The sequence below is a fragment of the Monodon monoceros genome, unplaced genomic scaffold (assembly GCF_005190385.1).
Source record: "Monodon monoceros isolate NGI ecotype Baffin Bay Population unplaced genomic scaffold, NGI_Narwhal_1 Super_Scaffold_14, whole genome shotgun sequence".
NCBI classification, from domain to species: domain Eukaryota; kingdom Metazoa; phylum Chordata; class Mammalia; order Artiodactyla; family Monodontidae; genus Monodon; species Monodon monoceros.
The window spans coordinates 58931680-58957379 of NW_021703770.1; the positions used below are offsets into that span (position 1 = coordinate 58931680).

Sequence of the window (25700 nt, forward strand, 5' to 3'; positions counted from 1 at the left end):
GTTTCCACACTCTGATTCCTTTGGTGCCCAGGGTGGGGGACTCCTTGTTATTGCTGGATGGAATAGGAATTCTGGTCCCTGCATGGCCTTCACTGACACCACAGTGGGGATAACCTTGTTACCACTAGGTGATGATTAAAGTCCTGACTCTCCACTCTTCCTCTTCTGACACCACTCGTTACTGCCAGATTGGGGTAGAAGTCCAGGCTCCCTGGGTGGTCTTCACTGAGACCGTGGGGTGGGATCATAATCCCTGCTTCATAGGGTCATTGTGAGGATTACTGAGCTAATACATGCAAAGCCTGCTATCTAGTAAGGACCGCATGAGTTTTAGCTATAATTATGACTGTTTTGTGAGCTCTCTGTAACAGAGGCTCAGGATGCTAGCAGAAGGGTACTGTTGGGGCTGCCGTGCTAGGCATTTCAGTATGTGTTTCTTCCTGCTGAGGGATTGGTCATTTGTGTCGTGGCAATATACATAATCCGTTTTTTAGTCTTCTTTACGGTCTTAGGGAAATAGTCACTAATGGATTTTTTCCTGTGAAGAAAGATAACTAGTGAGGATGATCTTTATTTTACCAGCAATGTTTTTATCCCGTTTGAATAAACTTAATAATTGAACACAACTCATTGTCTTCACAAGCTGCTCTCACACTTCATTATCACCGCAGAAGTTTTGTCCTACTCAGTAGAAATATTCACAGTTGTATCTTTATGGAAAATGTTGAACCTTGAACACATTTCTGCTACATAAGCCAACTAAGTGAGACCTTCTTTACTATTAAGATGAATGTGAGTTTATTCCCCATACTCAGGGTCCTGCCCTTCGTAATTATGTACTTTTTATTTTTCTCTTTTAAAGAAAAAATAACAATTCAGCCGTGGGTTTGAAAACTCTGACTGGCCCCTTTCTTTGGCTAAGCTAATGTACATTTGTGTAATAGAACTGGCTTTCCAAAGGCATTGCCCAGTTCATTTCAAATTGTTTTCTTAAAAAATGAAAAGATGAATATTCAAAAAAACTTTTGTTGCTGTTATTGTTTTATTAAAGAAAATGTATCATTTACCATTTCGTTCCCGCCCCCCCTAAATTGCACAGCTGATACCGTCAAGGCACAGTCTCTTTCAGGTGCGCTGGCAGCTGCATCATGCTGTCCTGTCAGGCCTCTGCCCTGGAGTTCCACCTCTGTGGATCAGGAATGGACTGAGCACTTTTCCTTCTTGGCACTGTGCTCACCACAAGACTTGCATATCTTCCGAAAAGTTCTTTGTCAGTAGTTTTATTCATAAGCATTCACCAAATTAATAACTTTTCACATACATCATGTTAAATGGAGCAAAAAAAAATAAGACCAATAAAATACACAAATTAACAAAATCAGTGCTTTCATCCAACTCAAGGGCAAGAGCCAGGTTAATTTTTTTTTTTTTTTTTTTGCGGTACGCGGGCCTCTCACTGCCGTGGCGTCTCCCGTTGCGGAGCACAGGCTCCGGACGCGCAGGCTCAGCGGCCATGGCTCACGGGCCCAGCCGCTCCACGGCATGTGGGATCTTCCCGGACCGGGGCACGAACCCGCGTCCCCTGCATCGGCAGGCGGACTCTCAACCACTGCGCCACCAGGGAAGCCCAAGCCAGGTTAATTTTCACCACTGGTTTAAGTTATGCTTTTTGAGTACATTAAAGTACATCATTTTGTTCATTCATTCAATAATGACTCTTTTTTTTAAATGTAGCTGTTTCTTTTAATCCAGATAGGTTTAGTCTCATCTATACCATAAGATGTGACCAGATTTTCGCTAGGTGAGACTTCACCTTCCAAGGTGATTCTGAAACTGACCTTAAAAAAGGAACTTCTAACAAATTATTTACCTGTTCGTTTTACTTTTTCATTGTATTGCTTTTATCCAGCATTTCCTTTCTTGGTTTAATTTTCAGAAGTTTCCCTCAAATTTTGCATTATTAATATTTGTCTCCATTTAAATAGTTGCTTAAGAATCAGGCAGAACTAGGGACCCAAGGCCCTCCACTGGAAGACCAGCTCGATAACGAGCTGTGTGGGAAGAGAGAAGTGGGGTCCCACCAAAACATCCACGTTTCATTCATCTCAACAGCAGGGCCATGGGAAGGAGGGATTTCTAAGTTCCAAACAGCCTAGCAGCTTAAAGATCATGCAGAGGATGGATTGTCTAACCCTCTACTCCATGAGGATGGCCATGGTGGTCCAGTAGGTTCTTTCTTGGGTCGCATGTACTCTCACCTAATAAATGACCTCAAGCTTCTCTGGCAAAGACCCAGAATCCCAGCCATGGGGCCCACACCCCCATCGGGTTCTCTCTTACTCTCACGGAACGAGAGGTCAAGCAGCCAGAGCCTGGGGAGCCAGGGCTGCACATTAGGCACATCAGTGGTCAAAGCTGGAGCCCTCAAGGTCCTCTCTACCTTGAGGTCTCAGCACTGCTTTGTTCTAGGACCTCTGTTCTGGGAGATGCCCAGAGAAGCATAACAATGCTTTCATGTAGTTGGGTTTTTAAAACTTTTTAAAGTTGTAAAAATGGTACAGAGAGGTTGTGTGTACCCATCACTCAGCTTCTCCCAGTGGTGACATCTTATGTAATTACAGTACATTATCGAAATGAGGAAATTGACACAGGTATGATACAATGAACTAGACTACAGACCTTACCTGGATTTTGTCAGTTTTCATATAAATGTCTTTTTAAAATCACTGTCAAACTGATAAATCTTGCTGTTTTTGCTCATTCTTTTCTCAGATTTCCTGTTTTGAACCAGCAGTTTATTTTCCAGGTTTTAGGAATTTTTCAATTATAATTTTTTGAAACTTTAAACTTAAGGTTTTTTAAACAGATTAGAATGATGAGATTTTGCCACCATCAGGACACACAAGGGAAATTCAGTGAGTAGCAAATGCTAGGAGAGGTGGACTTTACTTTTACAACAGGAAAACCAGTCACATAATGTATTTATACCTGACTGCCACTTGAAACTTTGGACTAGAGAAGATTGAAATAAAACTCATTAAGAATCTATTTTGCCAGTAGCAACCAAGTAACTTTTGAGATGGCCAGTTCTAAATTGGCAGGCACACACCCTCAAAACCTGGGGTGTGTTTTAAGATAATTGATGCCAGTCAGGAAGCAGGACTCTGTCTTCTGAGGTAGTACTAAACAAAACGTCTGATCGGAGAAGGAACAAAATTCTGAGGCATCAGCTTTCAAAACACATACAAATAATTGACTTTCTTCTTAAAATGTGGTGAGTCATCCTTGATGGTGTCTACATAGGAGCAGAGTCTACCCACACGTGTTAAATCTCAGTCCGAAGAACCCACCACCGTTTCTGCTCTTTCTTTCATTTACGAAAGTATTTTACCTCTGTGTGAATTATAACTTTTTGTTATGAAAAACTCACTGTGACAGAGTAGACCTGAGTACTCTTGGGTATTTGAATATTTATAAACAGAACATGGAGTCCAACAGTATTGTGGCAAGAATTCAAGGTAATTTATGGAAACAAGCAGTAAGATTTCTCTCTCAGAGCTTTGGTATAAAAAGTGACAAGTTCAGGGCGTCCCTGGTGGCGCAGTGGTTGAGAGTCCGCCTGCCGATGCAGGGGACACGGGTTCGTGCCCTGGTCTGGGAAGATCCCACATGCCGCGGAGCGGCTGGGCCCGTGAGCCATGGCCGCTGAGCCTGCGCGTCCGGAGCCTGTGCTCCGCAACGGGAGAGGCCACAACAGTGAGAGGCCCGCGTACCACAAAAATAAAAAAAAAGTGACAAGTTCATTTTATTAAGCAATAGCTATGTGTTCATTCCACAGACTTGCAGAGAAATCCCTCTTTATAGACTAATATTAACCACTTGTACCAGTGAAGTGACATTATCTTTCTTGCTCCGTTGACTTGCCCTGTTGTTCTGATACCCCTGATACCACTGTTCTTCAGCCTCTGGAAGAGTTATGATGTTAGTGAACGTCAAAAGGCCAGGTTCTGCTAAGTTTGTTTATCTATACATATGATAAGACCTTTTAAGAGATCTCGATTCAAAATGTCCTCTTCAGCTCTTCCAGTAAGAACTGGAGCTCCAGGAAAATGCTGCAGGAGGCTTTGCGTGCTGGAGGGTTTACACACCTATTTGAGAGAAACGTAAACCTAATGGGGAAAACAAGTAAAAAGGGCACCATGGCCTGGCATTCCTTATTTGTAAGATGTCGCAGTCCCTGGCAAGTTGGGGCTTTTAAAATCCTGTGTGAACATTGTATAATCTAGGGAGATTTTGGTGAGGCAATCTCTGGAACATCTAAGAACAACCATGATGACATTGGTCAACCGTGGAACCAATCTGGGTAAACCTCAGTCTTGGAGTTTACTTCCTGGATTAAACCTAGGTGTTTGGAACTGGCTGGACATTGCATTTTGTGCTCTTCTTGTTCTTTCAGGGGGCCGTTTAATGTAATGTTTAAGTATCCAAGCTCTAGTGACAGACTACCTGGAGTTAAAGTCTAGCATTGCTAATCATTATGCATACGACTTTGGCTGTGTTTTGTGACTTCTCTGTGCTTCAGTTTTTTCATCTATAATATAGAGAAATAAAAATCCATTTCATATGGTTGTTGTGGGGTTTAAATGAGATAATGCGTGTAAAGAGCTAGAATAGTGCCAGTGTTGTATCTGCGGTGTAGCCACGTACAGTGGTTTCAGATCGACAGTATTGAGATGGGAGTACTGGGGCTTCTCTGGTGGCGCGGTGGTTGGGAGTCCGCCTGCGGATGCAGGGGACGCGGGTTCGTGCCCCAGTCTGGGAGGATCCCACGTGCCGCGGAGCAGCTGGGCCCGTGAGCCATGGCCGCTGAGCCTGCGCGTACGGGGCCTGTGCTCCGCAACAGGAGAGGCCACAACAGTGAGAGGCCCGCGTACCGCAAAAAAAAAAATAAAATAAAGTAAGATGGGAGTATTAAAGGCAAAATCAGGGACGGACGATAGATGATGGGAGAACGGGTTCAGGACATCTGCAGATAGAGGGTAAATATAACAGATATAACAAGCCTGAGCAAGGGAATGCCTTCCAAGGCCATGAGCAAAACCGAGGTCAAAGCCAACAGGAAAAAAGGCTTGGGCCTATGAGGTGGTCACATGAGAGAAAGTTTATCTGTGCAGTAATCAAATAAATGTAAATTAATATAACAATGAATGTTGTAGAGTGGCAGTAATTATTTAGAATAACTAAAACCTGTTTTGACAGACGTGTAGGAAATCAGGTTTTAGTCACCCATTGCTAATAGAAGAATAAATGGATATCGTTTTTCAGGAGACAGTTGAAAGTCCTTAAACATGTATATCTGAACTTTTTGAATCTGCTTTTCGGTCTTTACCCTACTGAAAAGTGACTTAAATTTACAACAGGAAGAACCTAAATGAATTGTGACTGATCCAAACACTGTTACTAATATTCATGTTGAAAATCATTCGGTAGTTGACTGCATAAATCCACAAGTGCCTTTACAGTCTTTCAATGGCTGTTACATCACTTGAGCTCTGCAGAAAGGAATCTTCTTTATGCATGAAGAAAAGTCGATTCAGGCTTTACTGTAGAATAAGGGAGCCTGTACTCTGCATGAGTTCTTATACTGTGATGTAATGCCTCTCTTGAGTGTTGGGAGAGCATTTTCGTTGCTTTATAATATTGCTGTTGGCAAGCCCATTACTTCTGTATAATAGCAGTACTGAGATAATGCTGTTAGTTTCCTGATTTCTTAAATTGAGTATAGAATTTAGAGTCATACATTGAGTTATTCTTTAAGAATTACATATGGTGTTTGTGCAGCTAGTGAAAATATAAAAAAATTAATAATATGACATAGCACTTAATCAAATTGGCAAATATTTTTACTTTGTTGAGATAAAATTGAAGTATAATAAACTGCACACATGTGTACAGCTTGATCAGTGTTGACATATGACTGTTTTTGCTACACTTCTGATACCAAATGTATAGGCATTTTTTTCCCCATACCAACCCATTCTCCAATTTTCCAGGCACTAACAGGGTGTCCTACAGTTCAGTTCTGACATTCCCCGGAATTAGCACAGACTCCGCAGATTAAGGGCTCCGCCACACAAGATGCCCCACTTCGGCCGGTCACAAGTCCCATGTTGCCACCGGTACTCCTAACCAACTGGCTATAAATTCAGGGGGTTCCCACAACTCCTTTCTCAACTTCGATAATTTGCTAGAATAGCTCACAGAACTTGGGAAGATACTATCACTGGTTTATTATAAAGGAATTTAAAACAAAAAGCCAGATGAAGAGGTACACAGGATGAGGTTCGAAAAGCTCTAGAGCACAGAAGCTTCTGTCCCCATGGAGTTGGGGAGCCCGATCCTCCCGGCATGTGGATGTGTTCAAAACTCAGAAGGTTCCCAGACCTCCTCATTTAGGGGTTTTGTGGTGGTTCCATTATGTAGGCATGACTGATTAAAATGCTGACCATTGATGATTGAACTCAAATCTCCAGCTCCTCTCACCTCCCCAGATGTCAGGTGGTGGGGCTAAAAGTACCTTTCTTTCCTATTTTGGTATTAGATATTATTAAAAAAATCTTTGCCACTTAACGGCACTAACAGAGAACAGTGGCAAGGATTTTTTTAATAATAATGTCCAGTACCAAAGTAGGAAAGAGAAACTTGCATATATTAGTATGGAAGCGTGAAATTGGCACTGCTGTTGGAGTTGTACCAACTTGGAGCAGTTTGTTAGTGTCAGAAAAACTAAAATGCATATTCTTCGAACTAGCAATTCTGCTTCTAAGTGAAGGAAATCAATCTTCATGTGAATAAGGATGTAATTGCAAAAATATGTTTCACTATATTGTTTTAATTGCATGAAAAGGAGATAAATTAGATGTCCAACAATGCGGAATTGTTTAAGGAAACAATTCATGTAATGAAAATTAAAGCCTTAAAATTATTAATGAAAGTATATTGTTTTGTAAACAACAAAAGGATCATGTGGTTTTTTGTTGTTGTTTTTTTCTTTTTGCGGTACACGGGACTCTCACCACTGTGGCCTCTCCCGCTGCGGAGCACGGGCTCCGGACGCGCAGGCTGAGCGGCCATGGCCCACGGGCCCAAGCTGCTCCGTGGCATGTGGGATCTTCCCGGACCGGGTCACGAACCCACGTCCCCTGCATCGGCAGGCGCACTCCCAACCACTGCACCACCAGGGAAGCCCTCATGTGGTATTTTTATGTTTTAACTTATTTTTTCAAGTTAACAAAAAGGTATATAGGAAACAAGACTAAAAGTATATTTTTAAAGCCAAATGTAAAAGTAGTTTCCTCTGGCTAGTGAGATTCATCTGTATTTTTTCCAACGCATATGTTTTCTTTTTAAATTTTTTTGTTGAAATTTTTCCTGGATATAAAGCTAACAAACACAAAGGCATAAAGTAAATCCATAAAATGGGATTGATATGTTATTTTAAGCTATATAAATCACTTATTTTTTTGGCTGCGCCGTGCGACGTGCGGGATCTTAGTTCCCAGACCAGGGTTCGAAGCCAAGCCCCTGCGGTGGAAGCACCGAGCCCTAAGCAACTGGACCGCCGGGGAAGTCCCATTTATTTTTAAAAGCAACTCCTTTATGTTTAATGCCGTCAGGATGAAGTCTTCTGGAGCTTCGCCCCTTCCTGCCTCCTCCTTCCCCCGTTGCAGTTCGCACCTCCCCCTTCTTTTTTTAAAAATTTATTTATTTATTTATCTTTGGCTGTGTTGGGTCCTCATTTCTGCGTGAGGGCTTTCTCCAGTTGTGGCAAGCGGGGGCCACTCTTCATCGCGGTGCGCGGGCCTCTCACTGTTGCGGCCTCTCTTCTTGTGGAGCACAGGCTCCAGACGCGCAGGCTCAGTAGTTGTGGCTCACGGGCCTAGTTGCTCCCCGGCATGTGGGATCTTCCCAGAGCAGGGCTCGAACCCGTGTCCCCTGCATTGGCAGGCAGACTCTCAACCACTGCGCCACCAGGGAAGCCCCCGCACCTCCCCCTTCTTGCTTTCCTGGGCTTACTCTGCTAGTGCCCACGTTTGCTCATGCTGCCATCTGCCTTCAGCCCTCTTCCTCCCTGGCCCAATTCTCCTCATCCATTGAAATGTGCCGTCAGGACCACCTCCAGGAAGCCTTTGCTGAGCTCCTACCGCTCCCTAACCCACCTCTCCAGAGGCACTTACCACCCTATGTTATTTATCCCTTTCATTTTCCTCTCCTGAGAGACTGAGGGTGACTTGAGGTCAGGACAGTATTGGTTAGCACAGTGCCTGGAACCTAGTAGTCGGAGCTTAACTGGTGTGTGTGTGTGTGTGTGTGTGTGTGTGTACAGTAGAAATAAAGATATGATGGGATCAAACAAGCCAGAGTATTGGAAGAAGTGTGAATACATTTGCGTGATGGGAGCATGGGTTCCGCATGAGTATTTTAGTAGGATGGAGAGGTGAGGAGGGGCCAGGTCACTGAGGGCTTCATGTGTCATCCTAAGAAGTTTAGATTTTATCGTGTAAGTGAGGGAGCCAGTGAAGACTTTAAAGTAAGAGGGTGGCTGGTCTTAGCATTTCCCCGAGTGTTAGATATTATTAATATTATGTGAAAAGCCTGGATATAAAATAAATTTGGGAAATCCTGGGTTAAACCAGGTTGAATAGATTTCTGTTCTTCTGGACTTCTCAGCCTTTACTGTGCGCATGTGCATTTTTAATCCTCCAAAAGGATGTTTGTGTGTGATATAATTTTCATTATTTCCCCAATTTATTTATCATGGAACCCTTATATTGGGGGACTATGTTATAGAACACATTTTGGGAAATGGACACTGGGGAGACTAGCAGCGGTGAAACTTCTAGTGGTTGTTAAAGTAACCCTGGCCAGAAACACTGAGGGCTTGTATCAGGAGGTTAGTGGTCGGAGAGGGGGAGGCAGGACCAAGGGAATTAAGTTGTGTCTCTCAGAGCACATCCTCCAAAAGTGGTGATTTATCAGTAATTTTAAAAGGTAATATCATGATTTGAGAGTCGTTAAAATCTGACCCAAAGATATTAGAACAAGCAGTGTGAAATGTGGTTTGAAACCTCTCTGAGACAAATGGTAGTCAAAGGAAAGTGCTGTTTTTATATGTTTACAACCCTGCCAACTGATGACACAGCCCCAGGCTCACTCCTCTTGATATTAGAACCTGTGTGTGGCCTGGCTTGAACTAATGCACTTGGTGATGACGGGGCACATTCTAGACTGCACACGGCAGTTACTTGTTTGTGGGTGACTCAGAGATGGCTGCCAGGAGTCTAGGTTGGGCAGCTGAGCAGGTGGATGGTGGTATCATGATGAGGTAAGCCAGATAGGAGGCAGTTTGGGGGAGAAGATGCTCTGTCGCTTTTTGACATGTTCATGAGATGGAGTTGACGGTGGGACATAGGAGAGCACCAGTAGGCCGTCAGATATAGGAGTTTGTTCCTCAGATGGTTTGGACTGACCCAGTCTTCATTTTTACCCACTGTGTCTCAATTGCTGCATATGTTAGGGATTTTGCAGCAAAATCCATGTTAGGGATCTCTTTTATGAGATCATAAAATATTAAGTTGCAGGGTGAAGACCCTGCACATTCCTGATCTTATCCCATGTTGCACTTCCACACATCAGTTACCCGTGTTCCTTCACAGCTTCCCTACCACGTACACTTTCCCCTGAAGTCACTTCGGTGGCTTGTTTATACTAATGATTTTAGGAATATTGAAACATGCGTTATTCACCTCCAAATAGGAGACTGCCGTTGCCTCTGCAAGCGTGGGGAAGGTGCTTGCTTACAGCGTTTCTCACTGCTCAGTCACTGTGTCAAGTGAAATCCTTGAGTTAATAATGCTATAACATGTTTCTGTTCCACTTATTTTACGTGTAATAACAGTGTTCCTTTATTTTACTTGTAGCTCCAAAAGGAATTCTTCATTTGTCTCCTGATGTTTATCAAGAGATGGAAGCCAGCCGCCACAAAGTAATCTCTGGCACAGCTCTAGGCTATTTGTCACCCAAAGATATGAACCAACCCTCAAGCTCTTTCTTCAGTATATCTCCCACCTCGAGTAGTTCAGCTACAATTGCCAGGGAACTCCTTATGAATGGAACATCTCCTACAGCTGAAGCCATAGGTTTAAAAGGAAGTTCTCCTCCTCCCCCTTGTTCTCCAGTACAACCTTCAAAACAGCTGGAATATTTAGCAAGGATTCAAGGCTTTCAGGTATGAATTAAAAGCAAAAACAAAAACAAGAAAACAAAACAATCCATTAGCCCCAAACCCTTCATCTCTGTCCATCAGAAAGCTCATTCTTGCCTGCTAGCGTGACTTCTATGCCACTTACATTGTAAATTATTAGGAACACAGAGGACAGAAAAACGAGTCATGTGCACATGCCTCATTTTAAAGATTTTTCATTCTCTCCAGTAATTCTTTTGCCGCCTGGCTCTCCTCCATATTCCTTCTTCTTCTGTTTTTGTTTTTGATTTGTTTTTTTTAAAACATTTTTCATTCTCTGTTCTGTGTTCTGCTTGGGTGCATCTATTCCCTCACTCTCCTCCCCAAACAAAAATTCTGCCTTCATACATTTGGTATTAGTATTTAGCACTAAGTCCTCCCTCATTTTACAGTAGGGTTTTTTCTAATGATGATTTTACTTTCATAGCAGTTTTGAATTTGACATTCTATGGCTAGTAGTGATTCAGGTATACCACTAAGGTACCACATCCTAGAAGTCTATTATCTTAGGAGTTAGTTAAACATGGTATTAGAACAGTAATGCTTTCTAGTTGTCTGAGGCATAAAAACATGTATCGTTTTACTAGATCGTGTTTTGAACCATCTAGGGTAGCGCCTACCTTAGACGGTACCAACAAGTCTGTTTCACCGGGCAGTCTAAATCTAGCTTATAGTCCACTTGTTGTGTATATGAATTTGGGGCTGGAAACCTTCCCCCCCACCCCCCGTTTAGTCAGTGTTCCCTTTTGAAAAAAAACCCAACAATCCTTTATGAGTAGAACTTTTTAAAGAATTGTTAACTCTAGGAAGAGGAAATACCTGTGTTCTGACTTCTTAGTTGCCTTGAACATCCTGTACTGAGCTGTAATCGCTCACTTGACTGGGTGAACAGCAGCGTGCTTGTGTGTAGAAAGAGTGGACTGCTCCCTCAGATTTCATTATATTCACCCCCCTTTCCATCTTAGTCTTACTCCTTAAGACCAAAAACTGTAATTTCCTTTAGAAATCTTCTAGAAGATCTGTATTGTGTAGAATGATCATGTATTTATAAAAATTTTATAAATTTAGATATAAGAGAGAAGATCATGTGTTCTACCAAGGGGGTATTTTGCATGTCTTTTTTTTGTTTCTCATCACAGAAACCTGATTCTTTCACATCTATTGCCAGGTAGTCGTTGAGTGTTTTTACTTAGACTATTAATATGAAATCTGAAAAGCTGTTACCAGTTTTGGGCTCTGTCATCTGAAATTTTAAACACTTAACTTAAAAATTAAAATTTAGAACTTGTTTTCGTTGTTTACCTTAAGAATAACAATAAATCACTGTTTAAAATAAAAGGACCTTGATTCACACAGTTAAAGTACTGGAAAAGAAAAACTAAGCAATTTTTAGTTCTATCTATAATCTGCATAAGGTGCACTAGAAATAAACTGTGATGAAAAGGAATTCACTGTTTATTTACAAGTCTAGTCATTTAGAAATGTGTGAAAGTAACACTGCATTTGCATTTTTATAGAAACAAAGCACAAATTGCACTCAAGCTCTGAATTGATTTTTTGGTTGGAGATGTTCCTCTGATAGATGTAATTTTGCTGCCAGAAGAACTACTTAAATTTGTATTTATTTGTTAATTCTTAGCAATGACAACAACTATAATTTTAAAATACCTTTACTTTAGTCAAAATGTAGAATCTGTTTCTCCTATATTTGGGCTGAGTACTCAGACCTTTTTTTTTTTAAAGCTTATGCTGAGATAATACACTCTTACTTATGGACACGTTAAACATTTCCAAATTTGTGTATGGTGATTTTTACATACTAATGAAGATAAACATGGTTTTAAAACGTTACTGTGCTGCTTTGGTCAAATGAGCTCGGTGTTGCGATGGAATTTTGTTTTGCTGACGGGCTGCAGCCTGCGGTGTGTGGTGAACAGACTGTGGGAAATGGCTTCCCTTCCCTGTCAGGTGCCCGGCATGTCCTCATAATGTCACGGTAGAAGAGTCTTTGTGGTTAAGAGTTTTAAAGCCTCTTTCTTTATAGGTAACTTTCTCAGGTACATTTACCTGGTAGAAAAACATGTAGGTTGTTTCTGTTTCTTAAATGTTTTAATTGGACTGTAGTTTAGAAATTATAGGGCCAGCTTGTTATGGATGACATGCTGTTATGTTATTTTCGTTTCTGGAATTTAAAAACAATAAATTCTTTTTCTGTGTTTCTAGGTTAGTACTTTTAAAATTTTGTTACTGTACACTGAATAGATATTATTGCTTATTGAATATTGTATATAAACCCTCCTCTGGCCCTCTGTGCCCACTGACATTTGATTTAAGCCTACCAGAGCCATTGTATGTGACAGCTATATTGTATTACAAAGTAAAAAAATATATTAGTGTACTGAAAACGACGTTGTTTTAACTTTTAAGTTTTTTTCCTTAATTGAAATTTATAAGTTACAAAAAGCTTATTTGCTCACCAGAATGTAGGTATTAAACTCACATCCTTTTGCTTAAATCTACAGAATAATTTATTATGCAATTAAAGTTATTATTAATAAAGCTGACTTCATAGGTCAGAATATGACTGAACACTTGCACATTCTCAGTAATTCTTGTATCCTTTCTTGGGCTCACCTAAAGTTTTTAATCACATTTTAGATGCAAGCCTTTGGATCTCTATCATAAGTGAATATTTATTTTTTGAATTTTTATTGAGTACATTTTTATTATCTTCTTTTAAAACCTGAATGTTCTTATTGATTTATTATTTTTTAGCAGAAAAAAGTTTTATATCAGTAGTTCTGTGAACCTCAGACTTTGTTCAGCCCAGTTAGTATGCTTCTATAACTTCTATGCATTTCATAAAAATTCATTTGAAATGTAGTTATACCGTAGTGTTCAGGGTTCCTTGGTGCGTACCTTGATACCCTTTAATTACAATGCCAAAATATTTCAAAATCATTCAGCTTTTTAAAGAAGATTGTTATGGAGACATTTTTGAAATGCTCTGCTTTTGAGCTGAAGCAGAAGACTGTTTTGTTGTGTTATAATTTACATTATTCTAAGTTTTTCCATCTTTAATATGCTTTTCCATACATTATATTAAAAATCTCTCTGAATAATTAACTATAAGCCGTTTCATTGTTTAAATGAGTCATTAGAACATGATTAGATTGGAAATTAAAATGAATTATTTTAGTAAATTCTCCTTGATAGATGGATTTAATTTTAATCTTTTAGTCTGTACCCTTCCTTGTGACTATCATCCACTGAACAGTGTTGTTTTTAAAACCTTGAGAGTAAAATTTGATAAACTAGATTTGTTTTTCTCACATAAAGAATGTAAAGAAGCACTTAGTTGGTGTCTTAGTTAAACCATAATTAGTTTATTTTATAAAAATCAAGGAGTGTTTTATAGGGGGGCTGTTCATTATTGTGAGTTTATGATGCTGGTGCCATTTTTAGCAAGATGAGAATGTCAGTAGAAGGCTTAGAAATATCTATTTAATTAAAAACTTTCTTTTCAAATGCAATTCAAACATAATACATTTCAACTATAATAATATATCTCCTTTTTTGAAGTTTAGTATGATTATAGCAGACTTCTTTTATGGTTATGAGCTTCTTTTAAATATTTATTTTTGACATGTATGACACATAGCATATTTTAACAATACGACCTTAGTACAGATTACACTGAGCTGGGACATGGGGAGTGGGGCTTGGCCAATTTGAGAATCAACCTTTTTCCTTTCTCTTTTTTCTTATTTCCCTATACCTCACTTTTTGTAATCCATATATTTATAATCAGAGTAGCTATTTGCAGCTTGTTTTTTTAAAGAGTAAGGGATCCATTTTTTTTTGAAGACCAGCTTCAGTAAACTTTTGTAGATTCCTAATAGGAAAATATGGAGAAAGAAATCATGCATATACATATACTCTTCCACTTAGGAATATGTTTTTCCCCCGTTTCTAACTTGTCCTTGAAACATAACTCACCGTGTCACTTCTGAGCCCAAATTTTCATCTACACTGTTACACAAATGTATAAAGTGATGAGAAATTACTCAAGAGTACAAGGAGCAAAACATATATGGGCTTAGCATGGGGTCAAGAGATTCTGCTCTGATTTATAGTCACTTCTTAAAAAGCCCTCTTGGATTTAGCCTCTGCTGCTTTTCAAAGACCTTGGAGAAATTGGAAGAATTCTCCTGAAGGCTTGGTTTTCCTGTAGGGACCCTAAAACTCAGGTTTGTTCTTCAAATGGGCAGCCTACATTCATGCAAACTGACTTACTGTCTGGTTTCTTTAGGCCTTGATATACTTGGCCAAGCCCTTAAGGGTATGCAGACTACATATCACATAACCATACTTCATAAAAACCAGTAGAATTATAGGTCACCTTACTTTGCTGAAATTTCCAACTCTTTAGAGAAAAATATTACATTTGAAGAAAGAAATCCTGATCCATATAAAAACATACTGTGATGAGTAACAGTAACACAAATAAGAATCAATCAGGCTTCAAGTAAACAGTCTACTATTACTGCATAAACTATTCAGGACTAACTGACTCCACCCTAAATCACTGCAGAATGTAACCAGAAAGACAAAGGTACTCATTTTGAGCCTTGATATGCCAGCACATACATAGTAAGACACATATTTCAAAGAAAGAGTAATATACAAACACAAAAGAGCTGTCCTGGCACAGTGACTTTGAAATGAGCCACTGAGGTGCAGAAAAAAATAGTTGCCATTATGTGTCATCCCCAAGTAGAAATAGCTGTAGCCTTTTCTGTTTGTACCGGAAGAGATTTCAAGTCAGCATGAGAATTCTATTTGGAATTATTTGAAAACCAATAATCAGTTATTTCTTCAATCAATTTGAAGAAAAGGAAATTATTTTTCATCTTAAGGTGAATTTCATTTCCTTTTGCTAGAAAAGGTTGGCAATGATGTGATTTTTTACTTAGTAACGTAAGATTAATTGTAGTACCCATCAGGTACATGTCAGTGCATGTCAGGCTGGTATCTATATACCTATGTTCATTCTAAGTCATGTTGAAATTACCTATTTCCCTCTCTCCAGCATTCAGCTATGGCTGAGATATTTTTTTCGTGAATGACAGCATCTAAAATTTCAGATATATTGTTCTCTTCTCACCCAGGACAACTCTTGAGAAAGAGAACGGTATGTGGAATACTGAGTGTAAAAGACTTCTGCACACGGAAAAAAACTACTCTGACATACCAGGGGCATTAGGAGATATATGAGTAAACAGGGAAACGAAACTAACGTTTATTGACTGCCTCGTTATGTATCAGATAGTGAAGGAGGCATTACCTACCTTATTTTATGACACAGCAGAAGTGCCTGGTACATTTTTGCTTCTTGCTTACAAATCTTCATTTGATTTTAAATCCAGCTATTGTATAGTGTTTGAAGGCTGATCCCTGAAGGTAGGACTAGTGTTCATGGTAGTCCATGGTCTTCTGGATATCGTTTTGGTTTAGTCATAGCTTTCATTAATAAATTTATTTATGCCCTCCACTAGGTACACAACTGAGTCTGAGTTATTTAAGAATTCTCTTTTGAGCTGGAAGGAACTTCAGTTTTTATTCAAAGATACAACTTTATGATGTAAATACACATTTGAGGGACTACAGAAGTAAAGCATCCTATTAGTAATGCAGTTTACTCATTTCCACATAGAGACTTATTAGTTAATTTTAAACCCTTATAGATTTTAGGTTCAGGAAAGTTCTGGCGTCTTGACACGGTCACATCAAAAAGCAGATATAACTGTGAGAGATAAGAGATATTTGAAAAACTTTTAAAATGTTTTTTATCTGTAGTATTGTCATTTTTTTAAGTATAAGAAAAGTTCAGAATCAAATCCTGTAGTGGAACATTTGAGAAAACAAGGAGTACAGCTGGAAAAGGATACACAGTTCACAGCTTCAGAAACTCTTATTAAGAGAAAAATAGTGCATTAAGAATAGTTTTCAGTCATTTCAGTATGTATGAGAAGAACTGGATGGATATGAAGTTAATCTGGGTATACAATATCATCTCATTGAATACTGGAATTGATTTAGCTGAACAACAGGAACTGGAACGTTTGTTTATTCACTCTGGGCCGATACTTAATACATACCTACACGTGCCAGGTAGCATACCAGACAGTGGGTACAGGAAGAGTTATGGTCAAGTTGGAGACAGACAGACAGGAAAATAAAACCAATATACAGAAGAGTGGCCGCTATCACAATTGAGTCTGGTCTCCAGGGATCAGTGTTTGAACATTACACAAAAATTTAATTTAAAAAAAATTAAATATTTGTAGCATGCTGCAGGAAATAACGTAGGTAATGCCTGCCCCGCATAGTAAGTGTCATCGCTTGAGGTATGATTAGCCATGTCAAGAATCATGGATGGGAATGAAGAGCTCTGACTGAAGGAATTAAGAAGAATTCATAGCTGAGGGACATTTGAATGAGCTTTAAGAAGTACATAGACTTTTAAGGTGAATAAGAAGAAAAGAAATTGCAGGCAGAAACAGCTGACTCCTCAAGACAAAAGGGCATGATGTTTTAGAAAACGCTTAAGAGTTCAAAGTGGAAGTGGTTGGCAAGTAGGCTGAAAAGACGTGTGCTGCTGAGAATTTGAATTTAGCTGTTAGCCAGAGACCACCAACTTCTTTTTTAAAGGGTAGTGACATTGGTTTTGTATTTTAGAAAGATAATTCTGTAAGCATGTGGAGGAGGAACTAGACAAAATGATTGGTAGCAGAAAGACCAATTAGAGTGACTTTGCATGAATCCAGTAGAGAAATAGCAAAGACTGAATGAAGCAAAGCTAATGGTCGTAGAGGAGTGGGGCTGAGGTACAGGCATCCACGGTACAGTTGAGAGAATTCAATGATCTTGGCTGCTAACTTCTGTGAGGATGCTTTCACTGTCCTGGTCAGGATGGAAGCTACATTTAGGTGGCATTGTAGAGTAATTAGAGACTCTTTGAGGATGAATTGACCATTCATTTCAAGAATTTGAGAATGAAGTAAAGTAGGAAGGTAATACGAATGTTTTAGGAAAGGTTTTATTTTTAGTATGAACGTGATGAATAAACTTACAGGAGGTTAATGAGTTCCATTTTAAACATGGCGAATTTGAGTTTCCTGTGGGACTTTCAAAGGCAGTTGTCCAGTAGGCATTCATCAGTGGGTCTGGTGATCAGCAAGAGAGCATAGGACACAGAGATTGGGGAGTGATCGATGTACAGATGCAATTGAAGCCATAAAAGCAGTAAAGGGCTTCCCTGGTGGCGCAGTGGTTGAGAGTCCGCCTGCCGATGCAGGGGACACGGGTTCGTGCCCCGGTCCGGGAAGATCCCACATGCCGCGGAGCGGCTGGGCCCGTGAGCCATGGCTGCTGAGCCTGCGCTTCCGGAGCCTGTGCTCCGCAACGGGAGAGGCCACAGCAGTGAGAGGCCCGCGTATCGCAAAAAAAAAAAAAAAAAAAAAAAAAAGTAGTAAAGATTGACCAGGGAAAGTGGGTAAAGGCCTAGGAAGAGATTCCTGATGAATACCAACAATGTGAGGGATTCATTCATTCATTACATCAACCAAAGTATATTGAGCACCTGCCATGGGCCAGGTGCACTTTTTGCACTGAGGATATAGCATAAATGACAGTCAAGGGTTCTGCCCTCATGAAGCTGACATTAGGATGGGATTGTTGGGGGTGGGATGTGGAGTGTGGCCAGGAGAAAGGGGGAAGTGGAAGGACAGACAGTCACATCTGAACATGTGATAAATTCAAATGGTTAGTCTCCTAAGGTAACAATTACTTGGAAAGTAATTGGGAGATTAATTATGATTATTTGTGAGAAGTATGAGCAATGACTTAGTATCTCTAAGTGTTGTATCAGATAACTATGCTTTTGAAATGTTTTGATCAACCTTATTGAGGTATAATTTACATACAATAAAGCACACCCATTTTAGTTATACAGTTTGAGGAGTTTTGAAAAATGTATACCACCATGTAACTACAACCACAATCAAGATGGGAGTATTTCTATTACTGTAAAATATTCCCCGGTGCCTCTTTGTAGCCTGTTTTCCTCACCTCTCTGTGGCTCTGGGCAACCAGGATATCTTTTTTGTCACAAAGATTAGTTGTGCCTAAAATTTCATAAAAATTGAATCATCCAGCCTGAACAGTTTTGTTTCTGGCCTCTTTCACTGGCTGTAATGTTTCTGAGATTGTCCATGTTGTGTATATCAGTAGTTTGTTCCTTTGTATTGCTAAGTACTAGTCCATTGTATGATGTACACCACAAATTATATATCAGTTTATCTGTTGATGGACATTTGAGTTGTTTCCAGTTTGGGGCTATTATGAGTAAAGCTGTTTTGTGAACATTCATGTACAAGATTTTGTGCAGACATGTTTCCAGTTCTCTTGGAAAAATACCTCAGAGTGAAATTCCTGGGTCACATGGTAAGTATGCTTACAAGAAACTATCAGATTCTTTTTCAGTGTGTTGTATCATATTACATTCCTACCAGCGCTGTATGAGGGTTCCATACATTGATATGATCAGTCTTATTCTGTGAAGGGTACGGTGGTATCTCACTGGTATTTTAATTTGTATTTCCCTGATGACCAATAATATGCACTTCTTTTCTTGTGCTTGTTGGCCAATTATATATCTTTGTGAAATTTCCACATCTTTTTCCCAGTTTCTGGTTGCGATTTTTTAAAATTATTGCGTCATCAGAGTTCTTTATACATTCTGGATACAAGCCCTTTCTGTTGCAGATATTATCTCCCTGCCTGTGCCTGTGACTTGTCTTTTCATTATCTTAATGGCATCTTTTGAAAAGTGGAAAAGAAGTTTTCAATTTTGATGAAGTTCAAGTTTACATTTTTTTCCCATAAACTGTGCCTTTTTGGTCCTATCTAAGGAATTTTTGACTACCCCAAGGTTGCAAAGATTTTCTCTGATTTTTTTTCTAGACATTTTGTAGTTTGTGCTTTTATGTTTAATGCTGATATCTATTTAATTTTGGGGGTATGGTATGGGTGAGACTTGAAGCCTGTTTTTCCCATAGGATAACCAGTTGTTTCTGCACCATATGTGTAATGTGTTGTTTCACTCTAGCTGCTATTAAGATATTCTGTTCATCTTTGGTTTCACCAGTTTGGCTGTACTATGTCTAGGATTATTTTTAATCCTGCTTGGGATTCATTTCGCTTTTTAGATTAAGATAATGTTTCTCACTAGTTTTGAAAAGATTTTGGCTAGTTTTTTCGAAAGATTTTTTTGCCCTTTTCTCTTTCCTCTCCTTTTGGGACTCTAATTACGTATATGTTGGTCCTCTTGATGTTGTCCTTCAGGTATTCGAGACTCTGTTTATTTTTCTCCATCTTTGGATTGTGTAACTTCCGTTGATCTATTTTCAGATTTACTGACTACTTTCTCTGTCCTCTCCAATTTGCTGTTGAGCCCATGTAATAAATTTTTCACTTCAGTTATTGTATTTTTTTAATCTAATGTTTCTATTTGGTTCTTCTTTTTTTTTTTTTCCTGTTTCTTTGTTGTGATTCCATATCTGTATAGTCATTGAGAACACATTTTTAAAAATTATTTGAACATCTTTATAATAGCTTCTTTGAAGTCTTTGTCATCTAAACCCAACATCTGGGCCCATTAGGAGTCAGTTTCCTCTTGACCACCTTATTTATGAATATGCTTCATTTCGATTTCTCTGCATGTCTGTAATTTTTGTTTGAAAAATGGACATTGTGGACATATTATCATATGTTATAGCAACTCTGGATCGTCTTTTCTTTTGTAGATTATTGTTTTTCTTTTTGTTTTTGGTCTAGTACTCAGTTAAGTTGCCTGGACTAAAACTTCAAGCTTTGCCTCCACCGTGGTGATATCCCTCAGCTGCTATTTCCACTTAGTTTCTTCAGCTTCCAGCTGCAGCCTTTCCTCTTGCAGTCTTTCTGTGCCTACCTAATTATTTGGGCACATTTAGGCTCAGATTTTGGAGCTCACCCTTTGCATTTCCTAGCTTCTAGCATTCCCCCTCCCAACCCCCAATTTTCAGCTGATCTGCCAGCCCATGTCCTCCGATACTTCAGGCCAGTAAAGCTTTAGCTTTCTGTCTTTTGAGCTGAGTGCACTTGAGGGACTGCACTCAAACAAAAAAGTGTCAGACTTTTAGATCTTAACGGACTTCTCACTGGTTCCTGCCTATTTCTACGTCAGGTCTTCTAGTGTCTTTCCTGTACATGTAAAGTTTTGTAGTTAGCAGGGGTTTGTGTAGAGTTTATATTCAGATTTAGTGTTTCACCACGTCTACTGCCACCTCATTTCTAGAATTTCTTCCCTCGATGACCAGCTCATCTGCCACCCCTAAGCTCTTTCCACTGCTCTCTCCAGCTGGTAAGACTGCAGTTTTCTACCAATAGAACTCCAGGAAGCGAGGAATGCCCTCAGGCAAGAAAAAGCCATAAACTCACAATTCTTACTCCATATAGTTTTGGTCTTTTAAGGGAAAACTCTGCCCTGATATCTTCCTGCTTTTGATCACATTCCACTGTCTTCAGATAATTTTATTTTGTCGACATCGTGTATTGTTATCTGCAAGAGGCTTTGTCTGGTGAATTTATACTTCCATTACCAGAAACTGGAACACAACCAGTTGTTCTTAAATACCACTGAATATACCCATTAATTAATTAATCACTTAATTACTAACTGGCCATCTTGACATCTGTCCTAAGCAAATAATTCAAAATATGGGAAAGCTACAAGGATACTTGTCATTGGATTTAGGGCCCACTCTAAATCCAGGATGATCCCAACTTAATTATATCTGCAAATATCCTATTTCAAATAAGGTCACATTTAAAGGTACTAGAAATCAGGACTTGAACATATCTTTTGGGGGCCACTGTTGAACTCACTGCATATTTATTGCTTTCTTAAATTGGTATATTTATTGCTTTCAGCAAATTTGGGAAATTTTTGGCCATATTTTCTTCAAATAAATTTTTTGCTACCTTTTCTCTCTCCTCTCCCTCCATTTACATGCATTTTTTATACTGTCTCAGAGAATCCTGAGGCTTTATTCATTAAAATTTTTTTTGAATTTCAGATTGTATTATTTCTGTGTATCTATAAGTTCTATATCTCTTTCATCCAGTGATTTTTTTTTTTCTTACTTTGGGTATTGTATTTTCATTTCTAGACTTTCCATATGGTTCTTTTTAGTTTCTGTTTCTCTGCTGATATTACCTATTCATTCATTTATTTTAAACATATTTTCCTTTACAGCCTTGAAAATAGTTATAATAGGTTCTTTAAACACCTTTTATATTCATTTCAACATCAGATATATTGGATTCAGTCTTAATTAATTAATTGCCTTTTCACTTAATTGTGTGTCAGGTTTTCCTATTTATTCTAGATCAAGTAATTTTGGATTGCATCTTGACTGTTGTTAATGGTACATTATAGAGGCTGGGTTCTGTTACATTCCTCTGCATACTTTGAGTTTTGTTTTCTGAGGCCCTTAACCTGGATGGACTCGGACTCCAAACTTTGTCTCATACTGAACTTTCTCTTCTTTTGGCTTCTGGGATAGTAGTAGCCTCTCTTAGTTTTCCATAACTTCTCTGTCAAAGAAGAACCTAACAGAATTGGCTTTTAGGTGGTTACTGCTCCCTGTTAGAAGAGTTTCAGTGGAAACTTTCTATAATAAAGTGAATGTGGGGTGTGGGGGGCATTGAGTTGGTAATAGCAGTGCTTTCTTAGGGTTAAAATAGAAATAGCTAAAAAATAATCTCATAGGTGGTGTTTGCTACCAGTTTGGATTTGCAGTTTAAGCAGCAACTTATTTCCTCTTACCTTTTGCAGATCAGTAGCATTTATTGATATTTCTCGGTTCAAGTTTCTTGGTCCCCATTGGTAGGCTTCCCAGGCATAGGCCTATATTACACATTTTTTCTCCCTAAAACTCTAACTTAAAGAGGAGCCTTTAACTTCTCTTTTTCATGATGCTTTGGATATTATAATTTTCTAGGCTTTTATGCTTGGAAATTTTTTTTCTGCAACCTTTTTACTTCCCATATCAGAGATAGAAAGTACCACATTGCTCAGTGACTTAATTTTTCTAATTAGGAGATAATTCAGTCTCCACTGATTCCCTTCTCTTGTGTTTGAAGATCCTTTTAGTATAAAATTCTGATATGCATAGAAAAATTTGTTTATTATCTCCTCTAATAGCCTCTTGGCTTCTTTCAAGTCTCCTTTATTCTGAAGCACTAAAGGTTTTCTCTTCTACTGTAAATGGCCTCTAAAAAATAATTTTAGACTTAGAGAAAAGCAGAAAAATACTACAGAGTTTGATGTTAACAATTATATAACCATAAAATAAATTTGTCAGTACTAGGGAATTAATGATGACATAATACTATTAACCAATCTACAGCTCTTATTCAGATTTTGTCAGTTTTCCTACTAATGCCATTTTTCTGGTCCAGGATCCAGTCCAAGATCCCACACTGCATTTAGTTGTGATGCTTCTTAAGTCTCTTCCAATCCATAACAGTTCTTTAGTCTTTCATGATTCTGACAATTTTGAATAATATTGGCTACTTATTTTGTAGACTGTTCTTGAATTTGGGTTTTTCTGATATTTTCTCATTATTTGATTGAGGTCGTGCATTTTGGTAAGAATATCACAGAAGTGATGTGCCCTTCTCAGTGCCTTATTTGCTCAGTTTATAATTGTCTTAAATATTTCCTCTACATATATAAGAACTACATCAGACAGTGTTGTAATTTTAGCTTCAAATATCAAACATAACCTGGAAAATTCAGGAAAAGAAAGTCTATTGTGTTTGCCAACATTTTTACCCCTTTCTGTGTTCTTTCTTTCTTCCCAATGGAGTTCCAAGATTCCTGCTTTTAGCATTTCCCTTCTGTTTCAAAAACTTACTTTAGCCATTCTTTTAGGGTAGGTATGCTGGTAACATACTCTCAGTTTCCATTCATTTGAGAATGTTTTAGATTCCCTTTATTGTTCAAGGATATATTTGCTGGATATAAAATGATGGGTTGACAGTTTTTTTAGTGCTTAAAAAATGTTGTTCCAATTCCTCTGGCCTCCATGGTTTCTGTTGAGAAATTACTGTCGAATTGTTTTACCTCTGTAGGTCACTGCTTCCAGGATAGCAGTTTAAGTTCTAAAAGTTTGATTATGATGTGTCTTGGCATGGGTTTCTCTGTGTTTATCACATTTGGAGTTTGTTCAGCTTCTTGAAGCTGTAGGTGTATTATATCTTTTACCCAAATTTGGTAAATTTTCAGCCATTATTTCTTCAAATTCTTTTTTAGCTGCAGTCACTATCTGTTCTCCTTCTGGGACTCTGATGACACAAATATTAGATCTTTTGCTGTGGTCCCACATGTTTTTGAGGCTCTGTTTGTTTTTTTCTCAGTCTGTTTTCTCTGTTGTCCAGATTGAGGAATTTCTATTTTTCTATCTTCAAGTTCACTGATTCTTTCCTCTGTTCTCTCCCTTCTGTTGTTAAGCCCATCCATTGAGTTAATTTTGGTTTTTAGGTTCTAAAACTTCTATTTTGTTCTTCTTATATCTGTATTTCTTTGGTGAGATTATACATTTTTTTCGTTTCAGGTATGTGTGTCATTGCTTTTTTTTTTTTTTTTTTTTTTGCGTTATGCGGGCCTCTCACTCTTGTGGCCTCTCCCGTTGCGGAGCACAGGCTCCGGACGCGCAGGCTCAGCGGCCATGGCTCACAGGCCTAGCCGCTCCGCGGCACGTGGGATCCTCCCGGACCGGGGCACGAACCTGTGTCCCCTGCATCGGCAGGCGGACTCTCAACCACTGCGCCACCAGGGAAGCCCCTGTCATTGCTTTTTGAAGCATTTTTATGATAGCTGCTTTAAAACACTTGTCAGATAAGTTTAACAAATATGCTGTCTTGGTGTTGGCATCTCATGATTGTCTTTTCTTATTCAAGTTGAGATTATTCTGGTTCTTGATATAATGAATGATTTTCTGTTGAACCCTGGACATTATGGGTATAATAAGTCTCTGTATCTTATTTAAATATTCTGTTTCAGTAAGCCTCCTCTGGCAGTATGCCAAGTTGGGTATTGGAGTGCTGTCTTTTTGCTACCAGGTATGGGTAGAAGTTCATTTTCCCCACTTAGCCTCTGTTGACAGCCTGGTGCGAGGAAGGGGACTTGTTACAGATGGATGGTGTGGAAGTCCTGACCCTCCACCATGCCCCCCTGATACCACTCCAGTGAGAAGGGGTAGGGTGCCCAGCATTACCAGATAAAGTTGGAAAGCCTGGGAATCCAGCAGGTATGAAAGTCTTGACTCCTCATTCAGCCTTCTGTGTCGTGTCATTACCTTAGTAGGTGAATGGGGTTACCTCATTCCAGTCTGGCAAGAGTGGAAGTCTAGGCTCCCCAATTGACGTTTGCTGATGGGGCTGAGGATGTGGGGCTGTGCCACGTTTTAATGGTGTTTGACTGGAGGAGGGCCATCACTGTCTAAACATTTTCTCTCTTGCTTACGTTATTCGTTTTCTGGCCCTTTGGTTAGAGAGAGCAGGCTTTCTTGCAGCTCCTTTTCCTATACCCACTGACATTTCCAGGGTGCTAACTATTCTAGCACCCAGTCCAGGATAAATAAGACGAAAAGAAAAACCACGAATTCACCACTGTGTTGTTCCTTGGGTCGTGAAATCCCTACAGGGTCTTCCTCTTTCTCTGTACCTTTCTGAGTCCTCTTATGTTTGTTTTATGTATATATCAAGGGATTTTACTTATGCTTAGCAGAAAGAATAGGGAAAAGTAAATCTATTCCATCTTGTTTGGAAGCAGAAGTCGTAAATGGTCTTTTCATCATGAATTTCATTATATTTTAAAAACAAATATAGTATGTTTCTAAAAGCTATAATTCCTGAGTAGGAAGAATATATTCCAATATTTTTGTAAAAAAAAATTAAATGCCATTATGAACTAAACCAGTATGTAATGAAAAGATTTGTAAGGTCTTTGATACCCACTTTTTGAAGTGATAGTAAATACAGCAGAATTTTAATACATGAAAAGTAGTAGAATTGTTTGGCCTTCTTGGGAGAAGATTTTTCATGTTTGACTTTGGTGGTGTACTGAGTGCCTGTATAACTGTAATTTTCCTTTGACCTTGGAAAAAGATTTCCTTGTTAAAAAGTTACTTCTCTTAAAAGCTTTTGCACAGCAAAGGAAAATAAAAACAAGATGAAAAGGCAACCCTCAGAATGGGAGAAAATATTTGCAAATGAAGCAACTGCA

The 25700-nt window shown here is 39.0% G+C and overlaps 1 protein-coding gene across 9 annotated transcripts in view; it reads left to right on the plus strand.

Moving 5' to 3' along the window:
- Window positions 1-25700, plus strand: part of STAU2 (staufen double-stranded RNA binding protein 2) — a 308045-nt gene that overhangs the window by 165713 nt on the left and 116632 nt on the right. For all 9 annotated transcript variants that reach the window (XM_029222764.1, XM_029222761.1, XM_029222758.1 and 6 more), the window contains one exon: window positions 9981-10288. In XM_029222764.1, the coding sequence (XP_029078597.1) occupies window positions 9981-10288 (308 nt within the window). The remainder of the gene's footprint in view (window positions 1-9980; window positions 10289-25700) is intronic.